Source organism: Orcinus orca, chromosome 14, assembly GCF_937001465.1.
Source record: "Orcinus orca chromosome 14, mOrcOrc1.1, whole genome shotgun sequence".
NCBI lineage: Eukaryota > Metazoa > Chordata > Mammalia > Artiodactyla > Delphinidae > Orcinus > Orcinus orca.
This window is the reverse complement of record NC_064572.1, coordinates 56,653,835-56,679,376: the sequence shown is the minus strand read 5'-3', so window position 1 is coordinate 56,679,376 and position 25,542 is coordinate 56,653,835. Positions and strand designations below refer to the sequence as shown.

The following is a 25,542-nucleotide window of genomic DNA, read 5'->3' as shown; positions in this document are numbered from 1 at the left end:
CACTAACAATAGTAGTAGTACTACATATAAATGTTTTTAAAAAATATATAGTAGTAGTACAGAGCGGTAGTTTCTATTCTAGATTTGTAAACCCCCGAAAGCCTTGTTTTGTTGTGGCCTGTCCCATCTCCACCTTGCTCTTTGAAGGGCTGCTAGTTTCCCAGGATGGAAACTCCTCCCAGGGTCCCGGCCTCCATCTGGGGGGGCCCTCGAGTCTAACTTCTTCCCGGTCCCCTACCCCGCGGTCCACGTCCCCACCGCGCTCTAGAGGGAGCCCGCGGGCCGCGCGCCCGCCGCCGACTGGTTTTGTGCGAGGTCGCCTAGTTCGCAGACCTTGTTCCAACACCTGCACTGCCGGGGCCGACAGCCAATGAGGGCGCCTCCGCAAACGTGGTCCCTTGTGTCCTCACGGTATTCGTGAGCTCCCTGACCCCTGCTAACACAGAGCCAGATACACATCGCCACCCTCACGCGTGCGCCTGGCGTGAGCCGGCCGGGCCCCTCCCCGCCCCGGGAAGCCTGACGGCTGGGTTCCCACAGCTCCCTGGCTAGACTCCGTCCCACCCGCCAGCTCCGGCCCTGGCCGCCCTCCGTCCCCGCCCTGTCGGGCTCCAGGCAAAACCCGGGGAGGCGGCCGCTCGGAGGCTCCCGGGAGGCGGCGCGGCGCGGCGGACTGAGCATGCGCAGTGAGCAAGGCCGGCTCCGGCGCAAGAAGGAAGCGTTCGCTGTGGTCCCGGCGGCTGCGCTGGGGTATGCGGTACCGGCTAACGTGGCTGGTGCACTCCGCGCTGTCCAGCACCTTCCGCTCGGTCCTCGGCGCCCACCTGCCCCCTCCGGAGCGCCTCTGTGGGTGAGCCGAGCGGAGCGCCTGGGCCCTCGGGGCCCTTGGGTCACGGTGGTTTGGAGCTCGGGTTGCAAAGTGGTGATTCAGCACTTAAAGCCGCCGCCCCTCACGCCGCCTGTCCCGCCGGCCTGGGGCCCGGACGGCCGCACTGAGGCCGCACGGGGCCCGGAAGGGCTGCTCGCGGGGCGGGAGCTAGGGCCCTTGCCCGGAGAGGAGGGTGTCCCTCGGGCGGTGAGGGCGGACGGAGGCTGTGACCCGGGGTCAGCGGGCGTGTGTCACAAGTGCGGGGGGCGGGGGGCGCGGGGCGCGGGCGCGGACAGTCACCCCGGCCCGCTGCCGGGAGCCGTGCAGGGCCGCGCCACTCTGGGGAGAGTCTTCCTGTGAGTGACTGGGAAGCCGAGGCGGACTGTCCCTTGCTATGGGGTAAAGGATCCGAGTCCAGGGAGACCGCTTCTCACCTTCCTCTCAGCTCCGCTTTTTCTTCTGCGGACTGAGTTTCCACTCCTCTGTGGAAATGCCAGCCTTGGGAAGTGTAAAAGTTTGCCTGCCTCCGCCTTAGCGAGTAGCCGAGTATTGGCTTTACTGTGGGAGGGAATTTGGGAGTCGAAAGATACCCTGGGATCCTTCACCGCAGCTCCCTTGTTTTACACCTGAGACAACCGAGGCCCAGGAGAGATTGTGGCAGAAACCAGGATTGGGACGCAGGTTTTTGCCATCCGGTGGCGTGCTCTCTCCACTTGGCTGCTCTGTGTGTGCTAGAAATTTTCAGCATTGTAGCGAGCGCTGAATACCCTTTACTGTGAATAAAGAGGAATTGGCAAAGATGGGCAGTATTGTCTTGCCCTACTTAGGTACATTATTTGAACTCTTCGTCTGGTTTAACAACTATCTGGGACCTAATAAGTGCAGGGTACAGTGATGACCCTCTGTGTAATATCGTCTGCCTTCATAATTGCTGGAGCGGATTGAGATGCCACGAGAGCATAGCCAACTGAGAGGGTCAGAAGCTGCGCAGGATGTGTTTTAGGAGCATGGTGCGGGACAAAGATAGAGGAGGGGGTCTGGGCTGACCTTTGAAGGAAAGGCAGAAGGTGGGTGTAATCCTACCTAGGTGTGCAGGTTAGCCTGTCTGTGTTGGGAGGACGGTGAGCAGATTAGTCGGAGCCTTAGAGAATTTCCTTGGGGGAATTAAGAAGAAACAAGTCCTGTGATATAAAAGTAGGATAATACTAGCTTGACCTTTGGATTTTAGTTGGGCTTTTTCTGGTTAATAATTGGTAGGGAGCCATTAGGAGTTTTTGAGGTGGGAAGTGATCTAATGAAACTGGTTGTTTAGGAAACTAGTTTGGTAGCTGTGTGCAGGATTGTAAGAGACTGGAGAGGCCTGAGGCAGAGAAACTGGTTGGGCCTTAGTCTTTACTGCCAGAACTAGGATAGTAGTAGTGGTACTAAAGGAGGCCTAATGCAAATGAAGAATCTGTGGAACTTCTTTTCCCTCTTCTGTTTCCTGCTACACCCCAGAATCCACTACAACATGCAAAAAGATCCCTGAGTTTAGAAAGGGAAGTGGAGGTGCTGAGCATAGGCAGGGTACCTCCCTGGGCCTCCTTCATGTCAGAACACTTTTTAAAATTGTTGCTAATAGGCTGTGTTTCGCTCCACCTTATCTCCAGTGTACAGAATTTGTGATTTTAAAGAAAGCATCAATTTTAAGTTTTATACAACTAAAAGGTTTATATGTTCAACTTACAGTTCACTTTTCTCTATGGTTTTCTGCCACTGTTCTTCACTTTCATTGATGAAGTCCAGGGCATGGGTTGAACAACCAGAGCTTCAAAATATGGTGGTTCTCAGAGAGGGAAATTCGAGACTCAAAGCGTAATAAATGAGATCAACCATTTAGAAAGCTCTACACTAAAAATTAGTGGCTGAGGCTAGTAAGGAAAATGCAGGTCCAATCAAAGGGATCAGGGTGTAGTTTTAGGAAGGAACATACTAACACCGGAAGTTACCATATATTCCGATCTTAAGGAAGGTACTCAATCCTACTCTACGTAGTAGGACGAATGCGTTAACTGAGATGGTTACATAGCTATTTACTGGAAGAGCTGGGATTTAACCTGTGTCTGTCTGGTGCCAGAGCCTGAGCTCTTAACTGTTATTTTATACTGCCTTTGCCAGTGTTTGGGCATTCGTTTCCTGTTCTAACCTCTTGAGAAAGGAGTGGTCTTACAGCATTTGTATAAGATCAGTTCATTTAAAAAGCAGCCTCATTGTTCTCTGTTCAGCCATATTGGATAAACGGGAGCTCTGCAGAATCATCTGAACCTAGGGGAACCTGGAGGTAATAGCCCAGTTCCTGGCAACCACTTGAAACACCTGAGCATCAGTCATCTCACTTTGCAGGTAGCTCTACTTTGCATTTCTCTGTTCCACAGGCTTAAGAAACAGAGGTTTTGCTAGGTGGGGCTACCTATTAAGATTCAGGCTTTTAAACCACTTTTAACCAGAACAATGTCTTTTAACAATTTAAAAGGACCGGATGCCCTTGAATATCTTTAGCATTAGCCATAAACATAAAAAGTTACATTCTGCCTATCTGCCTTAAAGGTTAGAGTTGGGCACGGTCTCATTAGGGAGTAATGTGGGGAGCAGAAGTTCAGTATATGTTTCCTTGAGAATGGGTTTCCTTTCCGTTTTCCTGTTGGTATTTTAGATCTCCTAAACAGGTACCAGAGGCTCAGCCTACCTTTCAGCCAGGGTGAGAAGGCTGAACTCTCTTTCCATAGGGTTAGATCCTCTAAGGTATGTTGGGTTCTGAAGGCTTGGGTAGGGTCTTCCTAACTGGCTTGTCTTCAGTCTGCCCTCACTCTTCTGTCTGTTCATTCAGCCTTACTTGAATGTCTGTTCTGTAGTGATCATTGCTGTGGGGGATGCAAAGACAGTCAGTTATAAATTCTGTCCTCAAGGAGTGTTCGGTCATGTAGTGACTCGTCCATTCCTTCACCTCTGACCTTTCACTGAACATCTCCATTTTTGTGTTCTGTTCCTTCTCTCAATTTATTTTGAAAAGCAACTCAGTATTATTTTCACAGTACTCTTTTTCTAAAAATTAGTAGATCATGTTTTCCTCTTTTCTTTTTCTTAAAAAATATTTATTTATTTATTTATTTGGCTGCGCCAGGTCTTCATTGAGGCATGCAGGACCTTTAGTTGCGGCACACGTGTGGGATCTAGTTCCCTGACCAGGAATGGAACCCAGGACCCCTGCATTGGGACTGCGGAGTCTTAGCCACTGGACCACCAGGGAAGTCCCCACAGTACTCTTCTTTTAAAATGGTACTGGGCCTCCCTGGTGGCACAGTGGTTAAGAATCCGCCTGCTAATGCAGTGGACATGGGTTCGAGCCCTGGTCCGGGAAGATCCCACATGCCACGGAGCAACTAAGCCCATGCGCCACAACTACTGAGCCTGCACTCTAGAGCCCATGAGCCACAACTACTGAGCCCGCGTGCCACAACTAATGAAGCCCGCGCGCCTAGAGCCTGTGCTCCGTGACAAGAGAAGCCACCACAATGAGAAGCCCGCACACCACAATGAAGAGTAGCCCCCACTCACTGCAATTAGAGAAAGCCCACGCACAGCAATGAAGACACAACGCAGCCATAAATAAATAAATACATAAATTTAAAAATAAATAAATAAAATAAAATGGTACTTATAAAATTCTTATAGAGTTAAAAGATATAAAAGCTTTTATTCTTCCCAAAGAACTGTATACTTTCTCTTTGCCCATTAAAAGTATGTAACTGAAAAAAAAAAGAAAGAAAGAAAAAAGTAGGACTCACAGGCCATTCCCTGAGGGGAAGATATCACACTGCTTGACATATTTATCCCATGAATGAATTAATGGTCTTCCTTCAACACTGGTTTTCTCTGTTTAATTTCCTAGTTTTGCATATGTTGGTGTTATCATTTTCTCAGTTTAGCCTGAAAATTGGAGTAATCTATGAATCTCTCTTTTCCCTTCACTGCCTGTTCCCAAGACCAAACTCTCTTCAATCTTTCATCTTAAAGTTTCTTGGAGTAAACTTGATTATCCATCAGGATCCTAGTTCAGGCCATAATAAATCTTCCCTGACATCTCACATCTTCAAGTTTCATAACTGATTTTTCCAGCCTCCTATTTTCCTATTAGTTGATGCTTATCACTGCTGTTGTCTTGTTTAGACACCATCAGTGGTTATGCATTATTTCAAGATCAAGTCCAAACTTCTTGACGCAGCATTTAAGCATCTCATTAGCTGGTCTTAGCCCAACTTTTCAACCTAACTTCATTCTTCTCTGGTCAGACTCACTAATTTACTGATTCTTGTACATGACCTGTTGATTCCCATTCTAGCATGCCTTTCCCTCTTTTCTTTGTATGACTCAACCTGTCCTTTTTAGACCTTATACAGGCCACACAGTTATCTTTCCTTTTTCTGAACTTAATGATTTTAAGATATTTTGAAATACCCATTTTACATTTAACCATATACTGCCTCATAATTTTTTACTCTTTTAATTATTTAATATTATACATGCCAGAGTGTATAGGACAAAGAAGAATAACAAAATGAACACCTGTGTACCCACCATCTAGTTTAGGAAATTTCTGGTAACTTTGAAGCCCTTTGTGCTCACCTCCCCTGAAGAGATGATGTTATCCTGAATTTGGATATTAATTCCCTTGATTTTTCTTTACTGCTTTATCAATCTTAATGTATTCCTAAACAGTACATTGTTTAGTTTTGTCTGTTGCTGACCTTTATGGAAAATTTTTTTCTCTGAGTTACTATTTTTCATTTAACAGTGTTTTTGAGATTCATTCACATAGATGTATGTGTTCACTGTTGAAAGACAATCTTATGTGAAAATGTCACTAATTATTTTTTTATTCTGTTGTTGATGGAGATTTGAGGTTTTTTTTTTTTTTCCTATCACAAATAATCCATGTGGTAGGCTTGTCCCAGTACCCAATCTTCTCTACCTACACTCACCAGGGTTCTCATCCAATCACATATATGTGTTTCGTCCAATTTGTAGCCACTTACCACATGTGCTTATTTAACTGTAAATTAACTAAAATTAACAATTCAGTTCCTCAGTCACCCTGTCCACATTTCAAGTCATATGTGGCTTGTGGCTGCCAAATGGGGCAGTGCAGATATAGAATATATCCATCATCACAGAAGTTTTATGAAACTGGCTTGATCTGTATTCGGGCAATTCCCAAATGTGTATCGGTAGCCAGAACCTCTCCCCTGAATTTCAGATTTAAGTAATAAACTTCTACTCAACATTTTCCTTTGTATGTCTGATATACATCCTTTTTTTTGTGCATTTTTTGGGTCTTCATTGCTGGGCACGAGCTTTCATTAGCGGCAAGTGGGGGCTCCCCTTCGTCGCGGAGCACAGGCTCTAGGTGTGCAGGCTTCAATAGCTGTGGCACACGGGCTTAGTTGCTCTGCGGCATGTGGGATCTTCCCGGACCAGGGTTTGAACCCATGTCCCCTTCATTGGCAGGCGGATTCTCAACCACTTCGCCACCAGGGAAGCCGCGGATATACATCTTAAACTGATCATGTCCAAAACCTGTCACCAAATCTTCTACCTCAAAACCTGCTCCTGCCACCGTCTTCTCCCTTATCTCAGGTAGTGACACCTCTGCTCTTCCACTTGTTTAGGCTAACAACTTGGAATCATCCTTAACTCCTTTATTGTTCTCATAGCCCTCATCCAGTCAGCATAGACATCCAGATTCAGACTCTTCTCACTGCCACCACCCTGGTTCTAATCACCCTTTTACCCAGATTACTATAATAGCCTCTTAACCAGTTTCCTCGCTTCTGCACCTGCCACTCTACATATAACCTGTTCTTGTCACCACTGGCAACATGATCTTTTTGAAATCCAAGTCATACATCTTTGTAGGGAATATAGAAAACCTTGCAGTTGATCCTCATTTTGTTCAGACTTAAAGTCCTTATAACGGTTAAGAGGGCCCTGTGGCGTCTGACCTTGCATTACCTCTCTGATTTTGTTTCCAAAATGCTCTCACCTCATCCAGTTGCACTGGTCTTGCTTGATTTGCTCTTGCTCAGATTATTTGCACTGTTGTCCCTCTGCTCAGAATGCTCTTCCAGCAGTGAGATCAGGGAGGGCTTCACAGAGAATATGGTAGGCAAATGCCTTTGAAGGGAATATAAAATTTGGGTCAACAGAGAAGGGGAAGAGAAAGAATATTTTAGATAGAAGGAATGGTATTAGCAAAGGCTTAGATGTGTATATTGTTCAATTCACAGTATAATCAAGGCACAGTGAGATTTTATCGTAAAGGAAATAGCCTCAGATACCTTTTGAGTAGTAGTGACACGTAAGCTGTGATTGTGGACAATTAATCTGGCTATTTTTGGAAGCACAGTTGAAATGTAGTCAGAGATCGACAGAGGATAAAGTAGTAGTGCAAATAACAAGGAAAGGAAAATGTCTGCAGAAGATATGTGTGAAAGAAGATTCAGCAGCTTTGACTGGGTATGGGGGGAGATGGAGGAATCAAAGAGGCCTAAGGACTTGGGCCTGCGTGACTTTGAAATTAGCTAGGAGGGACCAGCAGGGTAGAGAAGGCTGTTGTGGGGAGATTCAGCTGCAGGCAGTGGGAAGAAGTCCAGGCAGGTGAGATGTCGGTGCTACCTGTTGGGTGGCTGGTGTTCTAAAGGCATACCAAGAGAACAGGTTGGTCAGGTGCAGCGGCAGAGCACAGCAGTGCAGTCAGGTTGGCACTTCAAGAGCTGCCTGTATTGGGAAGTTGGATAACTCGAGGCCCCTCAGGACAGTGGACCAGACTGAGCAGTCCTTAAACATCCAGAAAGAGAACCAAAATGATGATCCAGTTTGTGGATTGGTAGCTCAGGGAAGAGTTCAATTAAAAAATCATGATGGGACTTCCCGGTGGCGCAGCGGTTAAGAATCCGCCTGCCAATGCAGGGGACACGGGTTTGAGCCCTGGTCCGGGAAGATCCCACATGCCGCAGAGCAGCTAAGCCCGTGTGCCACAACTACTGAGCCTGCGCTCTAGGTTCCGCAGGCCACAAGTATTGAGCCCACGTGCCACAACTACTGAAGCCCACATGCTTAGAGCCCGTGCTCTGCAACAAGAGAAGCCACCGCAATGAGAAGCCCGCGCACTGAAATGAAGAGTAGCCCCTGCTTGCCATGACTAGAGAAAGCACTCGCGCAGCTTTGGAAGACCCAACATAGCCAAAAATAAATAAAAGAAAATAAATTTATTTTTTAAAAAAATCATCATGATCCTTTGCCCAGTGTTACAGGCTACTTTATTTTAGGACATGTAGAGTTATATTTGGGGGCAGGAGCTCTGAAGGAGCAAGGGTCCCTGTAATGGTATCCCTGGCACCTAGCACAGTGTCTGGCACATAGTAGGAGTCCATTATTTGTTGGATGAATTTGACGGGGACACAGGCTCCTGGAAGTAGGAAGCCCTAACCATAAACATAATTCAGTTTTTGCTTACAGTTTGCCATTTCCATTCTCCTAATGTCAGTGTAGCCAGTAATTAGTATTTGTGTGTGTGTCTCTTATAAAGAAATTAGAGGTGGTAGTGTATTTCCAAGATTTCTTGCAGGTCTGAGTTATTCGTAGGAACTACGTTGGTTTGAAAAGGGATAGGACATAAGGGACAGGACAGTGGGGTGGAAAAGGGCTCTGCATATTGTACAAAGACTCAGTTCAACTGGATTCTGGTTTTGGTCTGCCATGAGCTTGGCCATGTGGTTGTGGGTGCTGGACCAGATCATCTTTCAAGTTCCTCCCAACTCCATGAATCTGAGACCTTATATTTTTAAAAGCTCTAATCTCTGTTCGAACCTCAGAAGGGATTTTGCCTTGCTCTCTAGCTGTACTTTGGCTCTGAGAATAGGCAGTTTCTCATAATCAGTTGGAGTCATGATGCTAGTATAATGGAGTTGCTGGCAGTAGAGATTGTATAATTGTTTTATGAAGTGATATATAATAAAGAATATTCCTTTGACAGCTCATGTGATACATATCAACGTTTGTAATCGGTGCTCTTTAATAGTTTTAATTTTTTAAATAGCTATATAGTTGCCTTTGTAGTATAGCAACGAAGTCTCACTCAAGATCAGTTTATAAGGAAGATAATACTGCTTATTATGGAGCTTTTTGTCACAAAGGATCCAAGTTCACTTGCAATAGTAACTGGATAAAAAATATCCAACAATTCAGTGACTAGCATAATGGGCCCTGCAACTCATTTGTTTTTGTTTTCTTCTGTCTATTAAATACAAAAAAAATGGCTTGTGGGGCAAACCTAATATGTAATTGACTTTCTTATTTCTTAAGGAATGAGATTCTGAATTCAGTACTTGCACTGGTGATTTTTTTTCTGAAGAACACATGATCTACTACATATATGCTAAAAATCAAACATTCTGCCTTTTTTTTGTGTGTGGTACACGGGCTTCTCACTGTGTGGCCTCTCCCGTTGTGGAGCAAAGGCTCCGGACGCGCAGGCTCAGCGGCCATGGCTCACGGGCCCAGCTGCTCCGCGGCATGTGGGATCTTCCTGGACCGGGGCACGAACCCATGTTCCCTGCATCGGCAGGCGGACTCTCAACCACTGCGCCACCAGGGAAGCCCAACATTCTGCCTTTTAAGGGAAAACTTATATGAATCTATTTAATACATGGCTGATTTTAAAAATTAATTTTTATATTTACCAAAGTAATACAGGCAGTTTTAAGAGTTAAATAGTACTAAAAGGTTTACAGCAAAAACAGCAGTTCCCTGCTCCCAGAGGCAACCACATTCAACTTTTTTTGTGGGGAGGGGGCTGCACTGCGCTGTATGCAGGGATCTTAGTTCCCCAACCAGGGATGGAACCTGCGTCCCCTTCAGTGGAAGGGCAGGGTCTTAACCACTGGACCGCCAGGGAAGTCCCCACATTCAACGTTTTAAGCTATTTATTTTGAAATTTATTTTAATATTTCTAAATAATATGCTAATACTGTTATTCCTTGATTTCTTAATTTTAGGAATTATCTGTTGATTTGTTTTTATGGTAATAAAGATTTAATTCTCTTCCCTTATCCTTCCTTCTTGCTCCATCTTACCAACTAGTTATGTCACAGATTTTGGATATAGCAGTCTTCTGTATTTATATTATTATGCCTTTGCAAATATTATTCACTGCCAGGCTAAGTAGTGTAATCTGATGACATCCTTCTTCTTGTTCATGTTTTTGTTTTTGCCTTTTGTCATTTTCTGTTTACTTATTTCTGCTTCTTCCCAGTTGCTTCCATAGCCACTTAGTACAATTTCTCACGTGACCAAACTTATTAAATGATCTATTGATTCCATATTTTTTCCTTGGAGACTTTCCCTCCAGACACTTTCCCCTGAGCTGCAGTCTGAACTAGTTTTGCTCCAGGCCTGCTGTAAAGTGGTTGCCTGGAATTTCCCTTTGTTTCTCTCCTATAATGAATTTCCTGAATCTCATATTTTGTTCTATCTTGGTTTGCTTCTTCATTCAAAAGATATATGGTATATTTGAAACATGTATTCCAGTAACTTCTTGAGAAAGAGAGCACATGGGAGATAACTTTTTTTTTTTTTTCAGTACTTGGGCCTCTCACTGTTGTGGCCTCTTCCGTTGCGGAGCACAGGCTCCGGACGCGCAGTCTCAGCGGCCATGGCTCACGGGCCCAGCCGCTCCGAGGCATGTGGGATCCTCCCAGACCGGGGCACAAACCAGTGTCCCCTGCATCGGCAGGCAGACTCTCAACCACTGCGCCACCAGGGAAGCCCGGGAGATAACTTTTTAAAGATCTTCTAATGATTTCCTAAACAGAAAAGTGTAGATTTGGGTTTTCATATGAATCTACATATTTGTAAGATAAATCTACAAAATTGAGAAAGATGATCTGAATGGCTTCCACTCTTCCATCCAGCTCTAGAGTTGTAGGATTCTAAATACTTGAGAATTAAATGATTTTACAGATCATTTTAGCAAATGGTTAAAGCAACAAATTTTTGAAGAGACCCTTTGCAGAACTTTGACAAAAAAATGGACACATAACTTTTCTTTTTCTCCCCTTTCTTTTGATTGTTCTTTGCGTATTTCCATTTTATTTTTTTTTCTTGCAGTTTTATTGAGATCTAATTGGCATACAGCATGGTGTAAGTCTTAGGTGTACAACATAATGATTTGACTTACATACATCCTGAAATGATTACTACGGTACATTTACTGAACATCCATCATCTATATAGATACAAAATTAAAGAAATAGAAAAAAATATTTTTCCTCGTGATGTGAACTCTTGGATTTACTCTCTTAACAACTTTCATATATAGCATAGAACAGTGTTAATTATATTTATCATGTTGTACATTACATTCCCGGTACTTATTTATCTCATAACTGGAAGTTTGTACCTTTTGACTGCCTTCATCCAATTCTCCCTTCCCCTATCCCTCCACCTCTGGTAACCACAAATCTGACCTCTTTTCCTAGGAGTTTTTTTTTTTTAATATTTTATTTATTTATTTGGCTGCGCTGGGTCTTTAGTTGCAGTATGAGGGGTCTTTGTTGCCGCATGCGGGATCTTTCGTTGCAGTATGTGGAATCTTTGGTTGTGGCATGCGGGATCTAGTTCCCTAACCAGGGATTGAACCTGGGTCCCCTGTGTTGGGAGTGAGGAGTCTTAACCACTGGACCACCAGGGAAGTCCCTGTTTGTTCTTGAAGTATAATTGACCTGTAACACTATGTTAGTTCCTGTTATACAATATAGCAATTTGATATTTCTGTACATTTCAAAATGATCACCACGATAAGTTTAGTTACCATATGTCATCATACAAAGATATTATATAATTATTGAATATATTCCCCACACTGTACATTTTATACCCATCACTCATTTATTTTGTAACTGGGAGTTTGTACTTCTTAATCTCCCTCACCTATTTCTCTCCTCCCCTAGCCCCCTCCCCTCTGGCAACCACCTGTTTGTTCTCTGTATCTGTTTGTTTGTTTGTTCATTTGTTCTGTTTTTTAGATTCCACATACAAGTGAAATCATACAGTATTTGTCTCTCTGACTTATTTCACTTAACATAATACCCTCTAGGTCCATCCATGTTGTTGCAAATGACAAGATTCCATTCTTTTTTATGGTTGAGTAATATTCCATTGTTTGAGATATATATATATATATATATATACACACACACACACACATAAACACATACACACATGTATCTCTCACATCTTTATTCATCTATTGATGTACACTTGGATTATTTTATAACTTGGCTATTGTAAATCATGCTACAATGAAATGATATATCCGATAAGGGGTTAATATCCAAAATATACAAAGAACTCATACAACTCAACATCAAAATAAACAACCCAATCAAAAAATGGGCAGAGAGGGACTTCCCTGGCAGTCCAGTGGTTAAGACTTCGCCATCCAGTGCAAGGGGTGCGGGTTCAATCCCTGGTTGGGGAGCTAAGATCCCACATGCCTCGGGGCCAAAAAACCAAAACATAAAAGAGAAGCAATATTGTAACAAATTCAATAAAGAGTTTAAAAATGGTCCACATCAAAAAAAAAAAATCTAAAAGAAAAAAAATGGGCAGAGAATCTAATAGATATTTTTTCCAAAGAAGACATGAAGATGGCCAATAGGCACATGAAAATATGCTCATCACTAATCGTCAGGGAAATAAATCAAAACCACAATGAGATCTCACCTCACATCTGTCAGGATGGCTATTATCAAAAAGACAACAAAGAAGAAGTGTTAGGATGTGGAGAAAAGAGAACCCTTGTGCACTATTGGTGGGGATGTAAATTGGTGCAGCCACTGTGGAAAATAGTATGAAGGTTCCTCAAAATATTGAAAATAGAACTACCATATGATCCAGCAATTCCACTTCTGGGTATGTATCTGAAGAAAATGAAAACATTAATTCAAAAAGATATATGGAGTCCTGTGATCATTGCAGCATTATTTACAATAGCCAAGATGTGGAAGTAACCTAAGTGCCCATCAGTAGATGAGCGGATAAAGATGATGAGGTGTACACACACACACAAACACACACACACACACAAAATGTAGTATTACTCAGCCATAAAAAAGAATGAAATCCTTTGTTTTTAATTGAACTTAAAAGATTTGTTTTTTTTTTTTTTTTTTTTGGTGGTACACAGGCCTCTCACTGTTGTGGCCTCTCCCATTGTGGAGCACAGGCTCCGGACGCGCAGGCTCAGCGGCCATGGCTCACAGGCCCAGCCGCTCCGCAGCATGCGGGATCCTCCCGGACCGGGGCACGAACCCATGTCCCCTGCATCAGCAGGCAGACTCCCAACCACTGGGCCACCAGGGAAGCCCAAAAGATTTGTTTTTATGGAGCAAGTGCATTTGAGATTTTGCTTTTCAAACAAGAAGAAATGAAAACAAACATTAGCTTTCTTTTTTCCTTCTTTATTTGGTTGGTGAAAGTTTTCCCACCTTCCTTTCTTCCCTAGGGCTACTCGGTGGTTTTTGTGTGCTCTGCTGATGGCTAATACATTATTACCCTTATGTTTCCTTCTAAGAGTTTTATTGTTTTAGCTCTTACATTTAGGCCTTTGATCTGTTTTGAGTTAATTTTTGTATATGGTGTAAGGTAGGAGTCCAGCTTCATCTTTTTGCATGTGGATGTCTGATTGTCCCAGCACCATTTGTTGGAAAGACTATTCTTTCCCCCATTGAATTGTTTTGGTATCCTTGTCAGAAATCAGTTGATTGTAAGGGTGAGGGTTTCAATCTATTCTATTAATATGTAAGTCTGTCCTTATCCAGACCACACTACTTTGATTACTATAGCTTTATTGTAAGTTTTGAAGTCAGGAAGTCTGAGTCCTCCATCTTCATTCTTATTTTTCAAGATTGTTTTGACTATCCTGGGTCCCTTGCATTTCCATACAAATTTTAGGATGAGCTTGTCAATATCTGCAAAGAAGCAACCAGATGGGATTTTGATCTCTGTGGGGAGTATTGCTATCTTAAAGATATTAAATCTAATAATCCATGAATATGGAGTTCTTTCCATTTATTTAGATCTGCTTTAATTACTTACAACAGCGTTTTGCAGTTTTCACTGTATACGTTTTCTACTTCCTTGTTAAATTTATTTCTGTTTCATTTTTTGATGCTATTGTAAATGGACTTGTTTTCTTATTGCAATTTTAGTTTGTTCATTGCTATTATAGAGAAGTACAGTTGATTTTTTGTTTTCTATATACAAGATGATGTCTTCTGTGAAAAGAGCTGGTTTTACTTCTTCCTTTCCAATTTGGATTCCTTTTATTTCATTTTCTTGCCTAATTGGCCTGGCTAGAACCTTCAAGTACAGTGTTGAATAGAAATGGCAAGAGTGGACATCCTTGTCTTGTTCTTGATCTTAGGGTGAAAACAGTCTTTCACCTTTAATTATGCTGCCAGCTGTGGCTCTTTCATAGATACCCTTTATCAGGTTGAGGAAGTTCCCTTCTGTTCCTAGTTTTTTTGACTTCATTATGAATAGGTATGAAGAAATGTATTTTGGGTTTCCCTGGTGGCACAGCGGTTAAGAATTCGCCTGCCAATGTAGGGGACATGGGTTCGAGCCCTGGTCCGGGAAGATCCCACATGCCGCGGAGCAACTAAGCCCGTGTGCCATGACTATTGAGCCTGTGCTCTAGAGCCCACACGCCACAGCTACTGAAGCCTGCGCATCTAGAGCACGTGCGCTGCAACAAGAGAAGCCACTGCAATAAGCCTGCGCGCCACAAGGAAGAGTAGCCTCCGCTCACCGCAACTAGAGAGAAAGCCCGCGCAGAGCAATGAAGACCCAGTGCAGCTAAAAATAAATTAATTAAAAAAAAAAGAGATGTATTTTAAAAACAGCCTCATACTTGGCATTGAAAATATTGCAAATATATTAAACAGAGTTTTTTCTTTAACCATTTGACAGTAAGCTGCCAATTTGATGCCCTGTCACTCCCTAATTCTTTAGTGTGATTTCCTGTAAACAAGGACATTCTCCTATATAACCGCAATATGATCGTTAAAATCAGAAAATTAACATTGATTCATTACTGCCATTTAAATCTCAGGTCCCATTCAAATGTCACCAGTTGTCCAGTTTTATCCTTTACTGAAGGATACCTAATGAAAGGATTCATTTCAGAATTAGCGTCATCTTTAGTTGTCGTGTCTCTTTAGTCTCTTCAGAAGGGAAATTCCACAGCCAAAGCATTTCATGACCTTGACTCTTTTAGAATTTACAGACCGGTTACTTTTAGAATGTCCCTAATTTGGTTTTTTCTGATTATTCCTCATGATCAAATGCAGGTTACCCAGCTTTGGCAGAAATATCACAAAATCGATGCAGTGTATGTTTTCATTGCATCCTATCAGTTGACACTCAGTTTTGTCCTTTATTGGCTATATTTACTTTGATCACTTTAAGATAGTTCCTCCCAGGCTTCTCCACGGTAAAATTACTCTTTTCCCTTTGTTATAAATATCTTCAGGGGAGATGCTTTAAAACTATGTAACTGTAATGTTCCTCATCAAACTTTCAACTTATTCATTTTATTTATTTATATCAGTATAGACTTGTGTTGTCCTGTTTTATTTAAAGAGCTTTACTCTGTTACTATCGTGATTTAATCTGATGCTCAGATTGTCCCACACATGGGCAGTGGGGACCCTTTCAAGCTGGCTCCTGTATCCATTTAACATCCATCTTTCTTTTGGTATTTTTTTATTTTTTGGCACAATGAGATATACCAGGCTCATCATCTCATTTCCCTGTCCCAGTCCTGGAATCAACCATTTCTCCAAGGAACCCTGGTTCCTTTTAGTGGAGAATAAAATTTAGAAACCAAGTTCTAGGTGCTAAATGTACTCATCTGCTGTTTGGGGAGGAAGAGGAGGAAGATGGCTACTGCCTGGCCCTCTTATTAGACGGAGCCAGAGATACATGTATATACATAAATAGGTATTTGATATAGATACAGATACATAGATATAGACAGATATTCTGTACACAGACCCACGTTAACATCTGTATTTATTTCCTGTCTGTCTATTTGTGTATATTGAAATCCATGAGCCATACAGATAACCTCCAATTCCAATCAAAGACTACAAAGTTCATTTTAGCTTTTTTCCTTTCCGTGTTTGTAATTCTTTGCCCTGATAGTGAGGACCCTGGTTCTTATTATTCTTAATAAATACACTTATTTAATCCATCCTGCTAGACGTAACCAACATCTCATCATTGCTGCCGCCCCCTTCCCTTTGAGGTGCTTCCTGGGCACTGTCACCCTGTGTTGGGCTGCCCCAGGAGTCATTGCCCTTTTTATTCTGTGAGAGCTTTGACACCCTGCTTGAGGCTGTTTTCTCAAAAGTATGCATGCCTCCTTAACCCTGCTTGGGCCTCAACTACCATGCTGGGCCACCAAGAGCAATTCTACTCTCCTCACCCCACTCAGGAATGGGGATATTTTGAAATTTGCATTAGCCTTTATTTTAAATACCCTAAAGTTTATAAATAGAGCTGAGTACAAGGCCTAACTTTGTATGTTGTCTATAAAATTCAGGGAATAGAAAGTGATGGAAAAGGATTTGGGTAACCATGTCCTCAAAAACAATACTATCTTGTCTTTTTTCCTAGGGGTTTTCTGGTTGGTGGCTGTAAAACAGGTGCTGTTTGAATAGGAAGTCATAGGTGCAGAGTGGGTTGTTGGACTTAAATTTGTAACCATTTATGTTGGAAAAGTATATAAGCACATTTTCTAGAAGGAGGTACATTAAAAATGTGTTTATCTTTAGGTGGTGGAATCTAGGTAATTTGTATTTCCTCATACTTGAACTATATACAACTAGCATAGATAACTTTGTTTCTTTTATTATATGAGTAATTATAAAATAAAAGAAATAAAAATAAAACAAGTGCTTTAAATGCCCAGTACTGAGAACTTTTGCTTGATGGTCCTGGGATGCGGGAGAAGAAAAACGAAAAATGCATGTACCCATATTCTTAGGAAAGCGTTTGGTAAACACTTACTTAGTTTAATTTAGTTTTGTTTTTTTCTACCTTTGGCCTTCTAGTAGCATAGAATCCTGGCTCTTCGCATCTTCTATAATGTAGTGTAGACATCCCAATGCATTAACTTTTTTTTTTTTTGGTGGGGACAGAGGGTCTGGATACAGATGTATTTTTAATTTTTAAAAAGCTTTTTATTTTGAACTAATTTTAGACTTACAGAAAAGTTGCAGAAATAATACACTTCCCCTGTACTTAATCATTGTATAATTATCAAGAACAAGAAAATAATATCTTTACCTTTGTAGTTGATAAATATCTTGGAGGAGATACTTTGGGACTGTGCAAATCCTTTTTGACCTTACTTTTTAGCATCCACCAGTAGATCTCTGCAACAGTTAGTACTGCACTTAAAGATGATTATTTCCCTCTTTATTTATTAATTGAAATTCTGTGAGGGAGAAATGTTTTTCTCCCTCATTTGTTTACTTATTTACTTATTTCTTTCAGTATGGATTCACAGATACTTATTTTACTCGACAGGTTAAAATTCATTGCTATCATTATTTATGTGTTGAACAAATTGTTCTAGCTTTGGCCATTAGGAACGCCTTTGGGTTGGCTCCTGTGTACTTTCAATAAGCCCCCATCTTTTTTAGAGAACTACTTTACTTCTGGCACTATAAGGTGTTTCAGACTCATTTCGTATTTTCTTTGCCCTATCCCTGAAATCAACTACTTGATTCTTTTTATTGGGAAGTGATGTTTAGGGATCACAGTCTGGACACTATATGTACTTACGGTCACTGAGGTGTCATTGCGTTTAGTGGATAGTCTAGCTACCCCCACACATAAACATATTTATGTTTCTAAATCTGGATAGATATACTCCAAATCATGAGTCTGTATTGATATCTCTGATTCCAATTTAGTATTACAAACCTTATTTTAGTCTTTTCTTTTTCCCTATTTATAGTTTCTTCCTCTAACAACGAGTACACTGGATTTCATTATCTACAATTTATTTACTTATTTGATCAGTTCTGGTATACATATAAAGTGCTTTCATAATTGCTAGCCCACACCTCTGTAAGAAACACTTTTGATAACTATATCATAACATTTATGTACAGTAATTTCTGTCTTTATTGTATCCAGTCAAAATACTATTTTCCAGTTAAAGTTAGTTCATTTCTGTCTTTTCTTTAGAAGTTACCTTTTTTTTTTTTTTTTTTTGCGGTACGCGGGCCTCTCACTGCTGTGGCCTCTCCCGTTGCGGAGCACAGGCTCCAGACGTGCAGGCTCAGGGGCCATGGCTCACAGGCCCAGCCGCTCCGCGGCATGTGGGATCCTCCCGGACCAGGGCACGAACCCGTGTCCCCTGCATTGGCAGGCGGACTCTCAACCACAGCGCCACCAGGGAAGCCCACTGTCTTTTTTTTAAATTACTTTATTTATTTTTGGATGCATTGGGTCTTCATTGCTGCATGCGGGCATTCTCTAGGTGCAGTGAGTGTGGGCTACTCTTCATTGTGGTGCGCGGGCTTCTTGTGGTGGCTTCTCTTGTTGCGGAGCACAGGCTCTAGGCGCGCGGGCCTCAGTAGTTGCATCACGCAGGCTCAGTAGTTATGACTCACGAGCTCTAGAGCTCAGGCTCAGTAGTTGTAGCCACAGGCTTAGTTGCTCCGCGGCATGTGGGATCTTCCTGGACTAGGGCTCAAATCTGTGTCCCCTGCGTTGGCAGTCGGATTCTTAACCACTGAGCCACCAGGGAAGTCTCAAGTTAGTTCATTTCTTTCCCACCCTCTTCAGTATGATTATGTTCATTTCTAATACAGTTTGTTTCTTTTGTTAGTATTTTTATTTTATTTTGCACACTAACATCCTGACTGATTTTAATGGTTTTTTATTGTTTTTAATTGTGAAATATACATAAAGTTTACCATTTTAACCATTTTTAAGTGTACAGTTCAGTGGCACTAACTGTATCACATCAGTGTAATTACTTTGTTGCGCAGCCATCACCACCATTCATCTCCAGAACTTTTTCATTTTCCCAAACTGAAACTCTGTATCCGGCAAACAGTAACTTCCCATTCCCCCTTCCCCTCAGCCCCTGGCAACTACCCTTCTACTTTCTGTCTCTGAATTTGACTACTCTAGATATCACATATAAGTGGAATCAAACAGTCTTTGTGCTTTTGTGACTAGTTTACTTCACTTAACATAAGGTCTTCAAGATTCATCCATGTTGGGATTCTGTATTAACTTTTGAACTGTACTGTCGGAGTCTTGGGAATGCTTGACAGTATCACTGCCACTGAGGGGCCCTGAGATGGTGAGGTGGGGACTCTGACTTCCTCAGCTCCTCTTGAACCAGAGTAGTTTAGTTTTATGATTTACAGTTCTATAAGATTTCAGTAGAGGAAAGCATATTTTCTTTTTAAAAAAATAGTTTGGGAATCACATTATGAATAGTATTCAAGCCTCTACTTTAATACTAGGTAGTCAGGTGCTTCTGACACGACCTAGTCAGTGACGACTATTCTAACTGTTCATCGGTTACCTAAGCATCAGTAGCTCTCCTTCCACCTTCCACCATTAAACTTAGTTTTGCCTGCTGAGGCAACACAAAGTGAGTTTGCTCTTTTACCTAATAGTCTTGGATATTTGAACGTTGCTTTTATGGATTGGTCGTAGTGTTGTGGAAGAGTCCATCCTGATACAGATCCTTTTGGGAGTAGGTGAGAATGCAGATAATTATTCTTTGGCTCGCATTGCTATTGGGATCCTGGAGTCACAACGCCTGGACTCTGCCATTCACCTCTGTGTGGCCTGGTAATCGTTACTGCCCTGTTCAAGCCTTTTCCCTCATCAGCAAAATGGGGACAATAATAGTATCTACCTTACAACTTTGTGGTGAGAATGAAATGAGGAAATGCATGTAATGTATATGTCTCCATCATATAGTTAAGTGTTCAATAAATGTGGACTAATAACAGTAACAATGCCACCATTGCTATGAAGAGGAGAAGAAAGTGTTATGTATTTTATTTTTGGACGCAACAACAGGGGTGTAATTTCAAAGTTGTAGGCAGCCACCTAGATGGGGCTTGAGGGGTAAGTTTTTTTAAAGTCTGTATCTAAATAGAATAGCATCTGCAATTTAAAAAAAAGTCATCAGAATCTAGGCTCTTACCTACGAAACTACCTAAAATTCTTATCCTATTTGTAGAAAGAAACAAAATGAATCCTAAAATTGACAGCAACATTGGGCCAAACCACATTAGGTCAGCAATTGAGAAAGTAGGTTCCGGAATTAGGCTGTGGGTTCTGTTCCATTGTCTGCTTAAAGCTTTTACCTCACATCACAAACAGTTCAAAAAAATTTGTTTGGAAATTGCCCAAGTTGTGAGCCAACAAACTAGTTTCTTAAGGGAACCAAGTTGTCAGCAGCAACAGTGAATGGAAATGGAGCTCAGGTTTTTTCTTTATTAATCAGCTTGTTGTATTGTGAGGTTGCTGATGCAAGTTAACAACAGTAACAAAAAGTTCACTTTGGACTTACAAATTCACTAAGCAGAGACTAGTATGCTCAAGTCCATTAAGTTTTATCTTTTCAAAGATTCTTTCTGTACTGACCTGAAAAGTACAAAGAATAAAGACCAACTAATAGTTTACTCTCCATAGATAACCATACTGAACATTTCTGTGAGTATCCTTCCAGGGATTTAGTCTCTGTACATAAGATAAGCTTTTTAACTTGATGGAGTGATTAAGAAGAGCATGGTGCTTTGGTGTCTAAAGACTTGGGTTTAAATCTTAGTCCTTTTATTTAATGTGTGTATGGCCCTAGTCAAATAACTTTGTGAGGTTTAATTTCCCCATCCAGGAAAAACGGGAATAATAGGATCTACCTGAGGGGTTTGTTGAAGGTATAATCCCTACGAAGAGTTTATGCTGTGTAAAATACTGACTGAGCATTCAGTAAGAGTCTGTCCCAGTACCGTGGCTGTGCTCCTTCTAAGGCAGATCCCTTTACTTGTGTACTAGATTGCTTACTCAAGGACAAGGTTTCTACAAACCTCTCTCTTTCTCCTTCATTATCAGTTTTCCCCCTCTCTTCATTTAAGCCTTTTCTGGTTCAGATTTTTAAAAATAAATAGGTAGGACTTCCCTGGTGGCGCAGTGGTTAAGAATCTGCCTGCCAATGCAGGGGACATGGGTTCGAGCCCTGGTCTGGGAAGATCCCACATACCGTGGAGCAACTAAGCCCGTGCGCCACAACTACTGAGCCTGCACTCCAGAGCCCGTGAGCCACAGCTACTGAGCCCTCATGCCACAACTACTGAGGCCCATGCCTAGAGCCCATTCTCTGCAACAAGAGAAGCCACCAAATGAGAAGCACGCACACCGCAAGGAAAAGTAGTCCCTGCTCGCCGCAGCTAGGGAAAGCCCGCGCACAGCAACAAAGACACAGTGCAGCCAAAAATAAATAGATTTTTAAAAATAAAAATAAATAGGTGGGAGTTTAATAGATAACAGCTTTCTGTGTTTTGATGAGTCTATCTCCTGGTTTTATTTTAAGTGGATTAAATTGGTTGCAGTTATCCATTATTTTTGGATGACGAAGTCAGAACTATAAACTAGGGTCTTTCATCCTGAGCACTGTTGACATTTTGGGCAGATAATTTTGTCATGAACGTTATCCTGTGCGTTGTAGGTTGCTTAGCAGCATCCCTGGCTTCTACTCGCTAGTTGCCAGTTGTACCTTTCAGTTGTGACAATTCATTTGTGACACATTGACAAATGTCCCCTTGGGAAGCAAGTGGTTCTGTTGAGAACCACTGACTATAAACAGTGGCTTGCCTATAGCAATTATAAAGGGATAATTATTTGCCTGTTTTTCTTATAGTCTTATAAAATACCATCCTATTACCAGGCCGTCCTGGAGATGACAGTATACAACTGGAATTTGCATGAGTATATGTTAAGAATGCCAGTAATAACATGGTGACTGTTGAGGTGGTCTGTTTGCTTCTCGCCACCCTAGGAACATAACAGTGGTGATGATTATAAGGTTACCATTTGTGGGTGCCTACTATGTACCAGACACTGCCTGGGGAAAAGCTGTAAAGGCTGTCCAAGTCTGATGCAACTTTAGGTACCTCTGTCAGTTTAGTGCATATGAACACTTCACGTGACTCTTAATTGGCAATACCAGATGAGGCCCCAAAGCCGTTTGACCAAGAGTTCAATAGGATCCAGGATCTGAGCAGCATAGGGGTCATTTGGTAAAGGTGAAGGTATATAATTACTGAACATTGTCTGGAAGTGGTCATTGAGTCAGTACTGGCATGGAGAATCATACTAAGGCATACAGGTCAAGCTTTCTGAACCAGCATTATCTGAAGAGGGCAGGATTCTCTTTCTGTCAGAACCAGGGTGTACCTGTCAGTGGAACTGAGCCCTCACATGGAGATTCACCACTCTGTACAGAATATGAGTGTTTGTGGTTTGCTTTCCTTGGAGGGCTGTCTTGAGAGAATTATTTACAGATTGATAACTCTTCCTAGACTGTGATTTGAATTAATCTTTAGAGACCATGATAGGGATCTTTGAACTGTCCTTGCTGTTCTGAGGTCATGGAGAATCTATGAGGAAGATGACCCATGTGTAAAATTAATTCTGAGTTTGAGGAAATGTTCACTTTATATAGTATTCTTTTTTTGTTTTAAAATAAAGAAGAGAACCTGTCTAATTCTAATCTTGAGTTAGTGGTGTGAATGTAAATTGATACAGCCACTATGGAGAACAGTATGGAGGGTCCTTAAAAAACTAAAAATAGAACTACCATACGACCCAGCAATCCCACTACTGGGCATATACCCTGAGAAAACCATAATTCAAAAAGAATCATGTACCACAATGTTCATTGCAGCACTATTTACAATAGCCAGGACATGGAAGCAACCTAAGTGTCCATCGACTAATGAATGGATAAAGAAGATGTGGCTCATATATACAATGGAATATTACTCAGCCATAAAAAGAAACGAAATTGAGTTATTTGTAGTGAGGTGGATGGACCTAGAGTCTGTCATACAGAGTGAAGTAAGTTAGAGAAAAACAAATACCATATGTCAACACATATATATGGAATCTAAAAAAAACAAAAAAACGTTCTGAAGAACCTAGGGGCAGGACAGGAATAAAGACGCAGACATAGAGAATGGACTTGAGGACACGGGACGGGGAAGGGTAAGCTGGGACGAAATGAGACAGTGGCATGGACATATATACACTACCAAATGTAAAATAGATAGCTAGTGGGAAGCAGCCACATAGCACAGGGAGATCAACTCAGTGCTTTGTGACCACCTAGAGGGGTGGGATAGGGAGGGTGGGAGGGAGGCGCAAGAGGGAGGGGATATGGGGATATATGTATACATATAGCTGATTCACTTTCATATACAGCAGAAACTAACACACCATTGTAAAGCAATTGTACTCCAATAAAGATGTAAAAAAACCAAAATCCTGGGTTAGAAGTTGTTGTTTAATGTAAATGTTGAAAATTATTGGTGGGAGAATTTATTTATTTGAAGTTTAATCATTTTGCTTTTATTTGGATCACATTTATTGCTTGTCACTCTTAATTGGATGCTGGGAGTGTCAAGTTTTATCTTGAAATCTTTACTGGGGTCTAAAGTAATTAACTAAAAGCTAGCCTTCCAATCATACATAATGAGTAAAGACTTGTTAAATGATTTAACATATTATTGACTCAGTTGACTCATGCTGTGCTTATGACATGGGTCTCCTAGTTGTTGTGGCCAAGAGGACATCAACAGAAATAATTGTCTCAGGGCTTCCCTGGTGGCGCAGTGGTTGAGAGTCCACCTGCCGACGCAGGGGACACGGGTTTGTGCCCCGGTCCGGGAAGATCCCACATGCCGCGGAGCGGCTGGGCCCATGAGCCATGGCCGCTGAGCCTGCGCGTCCGGAGCCCGTGCTCCGCAACGGGAGAGGCCACAGCAGTGAGAGGCCCGCATACCGCAAAAAAAAAAAAAAAATTGTCTCAGGACACACCTGAGAAGGTTTAGATAATTATTATGTTAATTGGACTGTTATTTCTTCTGAGCCTTCTTAGTCTAGTACCTGTTTGATATGGATAGCTACTTCTCAGTGTCTAAGTGGTACTATTTCCAGGATGACTTTTTTTTAATTATTATTTAATTTAATTTAATTTATTTTTGGCTGTGTTGGGTCTTCATTGCTACGTGTGGCCTTTTCTTTAGTTGCGGCGAGCAGGGGGCTACTCTTCCTCGCGGTGCGCGGGCTTCTCATTACGGTGGCTTCTCTTGTTGCGGAGCACGGGCTCAGTAGTTGTGGCTCGCAGGCTCTAGAGAGCAGGCTCAGTAGTTGTGGAGCACGGGCTTAGTTGCTCCCGCAGCATATGGGATCTTCCCGGACCAGGGCTCGAACCTGTATCCCCTGCCTTGGCAGGTGGATTCTTAACCACTGTGCCACCAGTGAAGTCCCTCCAGGATGATTTTTGATGGATGATCTTTACAGCCTTGAGTGATTCATTTATCTCCCTCCTCTTTTATTTTACTATGTTTTATATTTTCAAAAACTCTTGTTTTAAAAAACTTTTAATCGAAATATATCATGTGTTCAGCTTGGTGAATTTTCACAAACTGACCATACCTCTGTGAACATAACCTGTATAACCAGCACATGGTCAGCATCTCAGAAGCCCCCCTCATGTTTTCTTCTGTTCACTACCCACTACCCCCAAGGGTAACCACCATCCTGACATAAAGCATAGCTTGATTGTACTTATTCTTGCACTTTATTTAAATGGGAGAAAAACCACTTACTCTAGCATCTGACTTCTTTCACTCAACCTTACATTAATGAGATTCATCCCTATTTTTGTTCTTTGTTCTAGATTATTCATTTTCATTGTCGTATACTATTCCATTGTGTGAATATATCACAGTGTATTTACCTTTTTATTGCTCATGGACATTTGATCTTTTCTAGTTTTGGCTATTATGAATAGTATTGCTATGAACATATAAATGCATTTATATGGGGTATATAGCTAATACATGAACTGTTAGGTCATATGTATATACTGCCAGTTTTTGAAAATAGTTGTGCCAGTTTGCATCCCCATCGGCAGTGTATGAGAGTTTGGGTTGCCCTCTGACTTCTCTATCACTGGTGTTTTTTAGTCTTTTCATTTTAACCATTCTGGTTGGTATGTAGTGGTATCTCAGAAAACCTCCTGTGGCAAAACTCAGCTGTGAATTTGGGGCATCTTGGGGCTTTAATCTGTCAAACCAAGCTCATGCACCCACCAGAGCCTCGTTTGTTTCTCTTCCGTTAGTAGAGTCCTTCTTCTTGGGTCAAGTATGGTCTTTAATCTGCACCCAGAATTGGCAGATACCTCCAGAGAAGAGAATAGGTGATGATCACTCACTCACCGCAGAGGGCTCTCCCCTCTGGAA

At 41.9% G+C, this 25,542-nt stretch overlaps 1 protein-coding gene across 10 annotated transcripts in view; it reads left to right on the top strand.

Annotated features, from left to right (window-relative positions):
- The first annotated feature begins 539 nt into the window (after window positions 1-539).
- IDE (insulin degrading enzyme) overlaps window positions 540-25,542 on the top strand; it is a 123,841-nt gene continuing 98,838 nt past the window's right edge. Inside the window, exon 1 of one of the 10 annotated variants that reach the window (XM_033404888.2) lies at window positions 540-846. In XM_033404888.2, the coding sequence (XP_033260779.2) occupies window positions 680-846 (167 nt within the window). In that variant the 5' untranslated portion in view covers window positions 540-679. Of the gene's footprint in view, window positions 851-25,542 lie in introns of all 10 variants that reach the window. The other 9 variants (XM_049696513.1, XM_033404890.2, XM_033404887.2 and 6 more) reach the window with 9 other exon arrangements.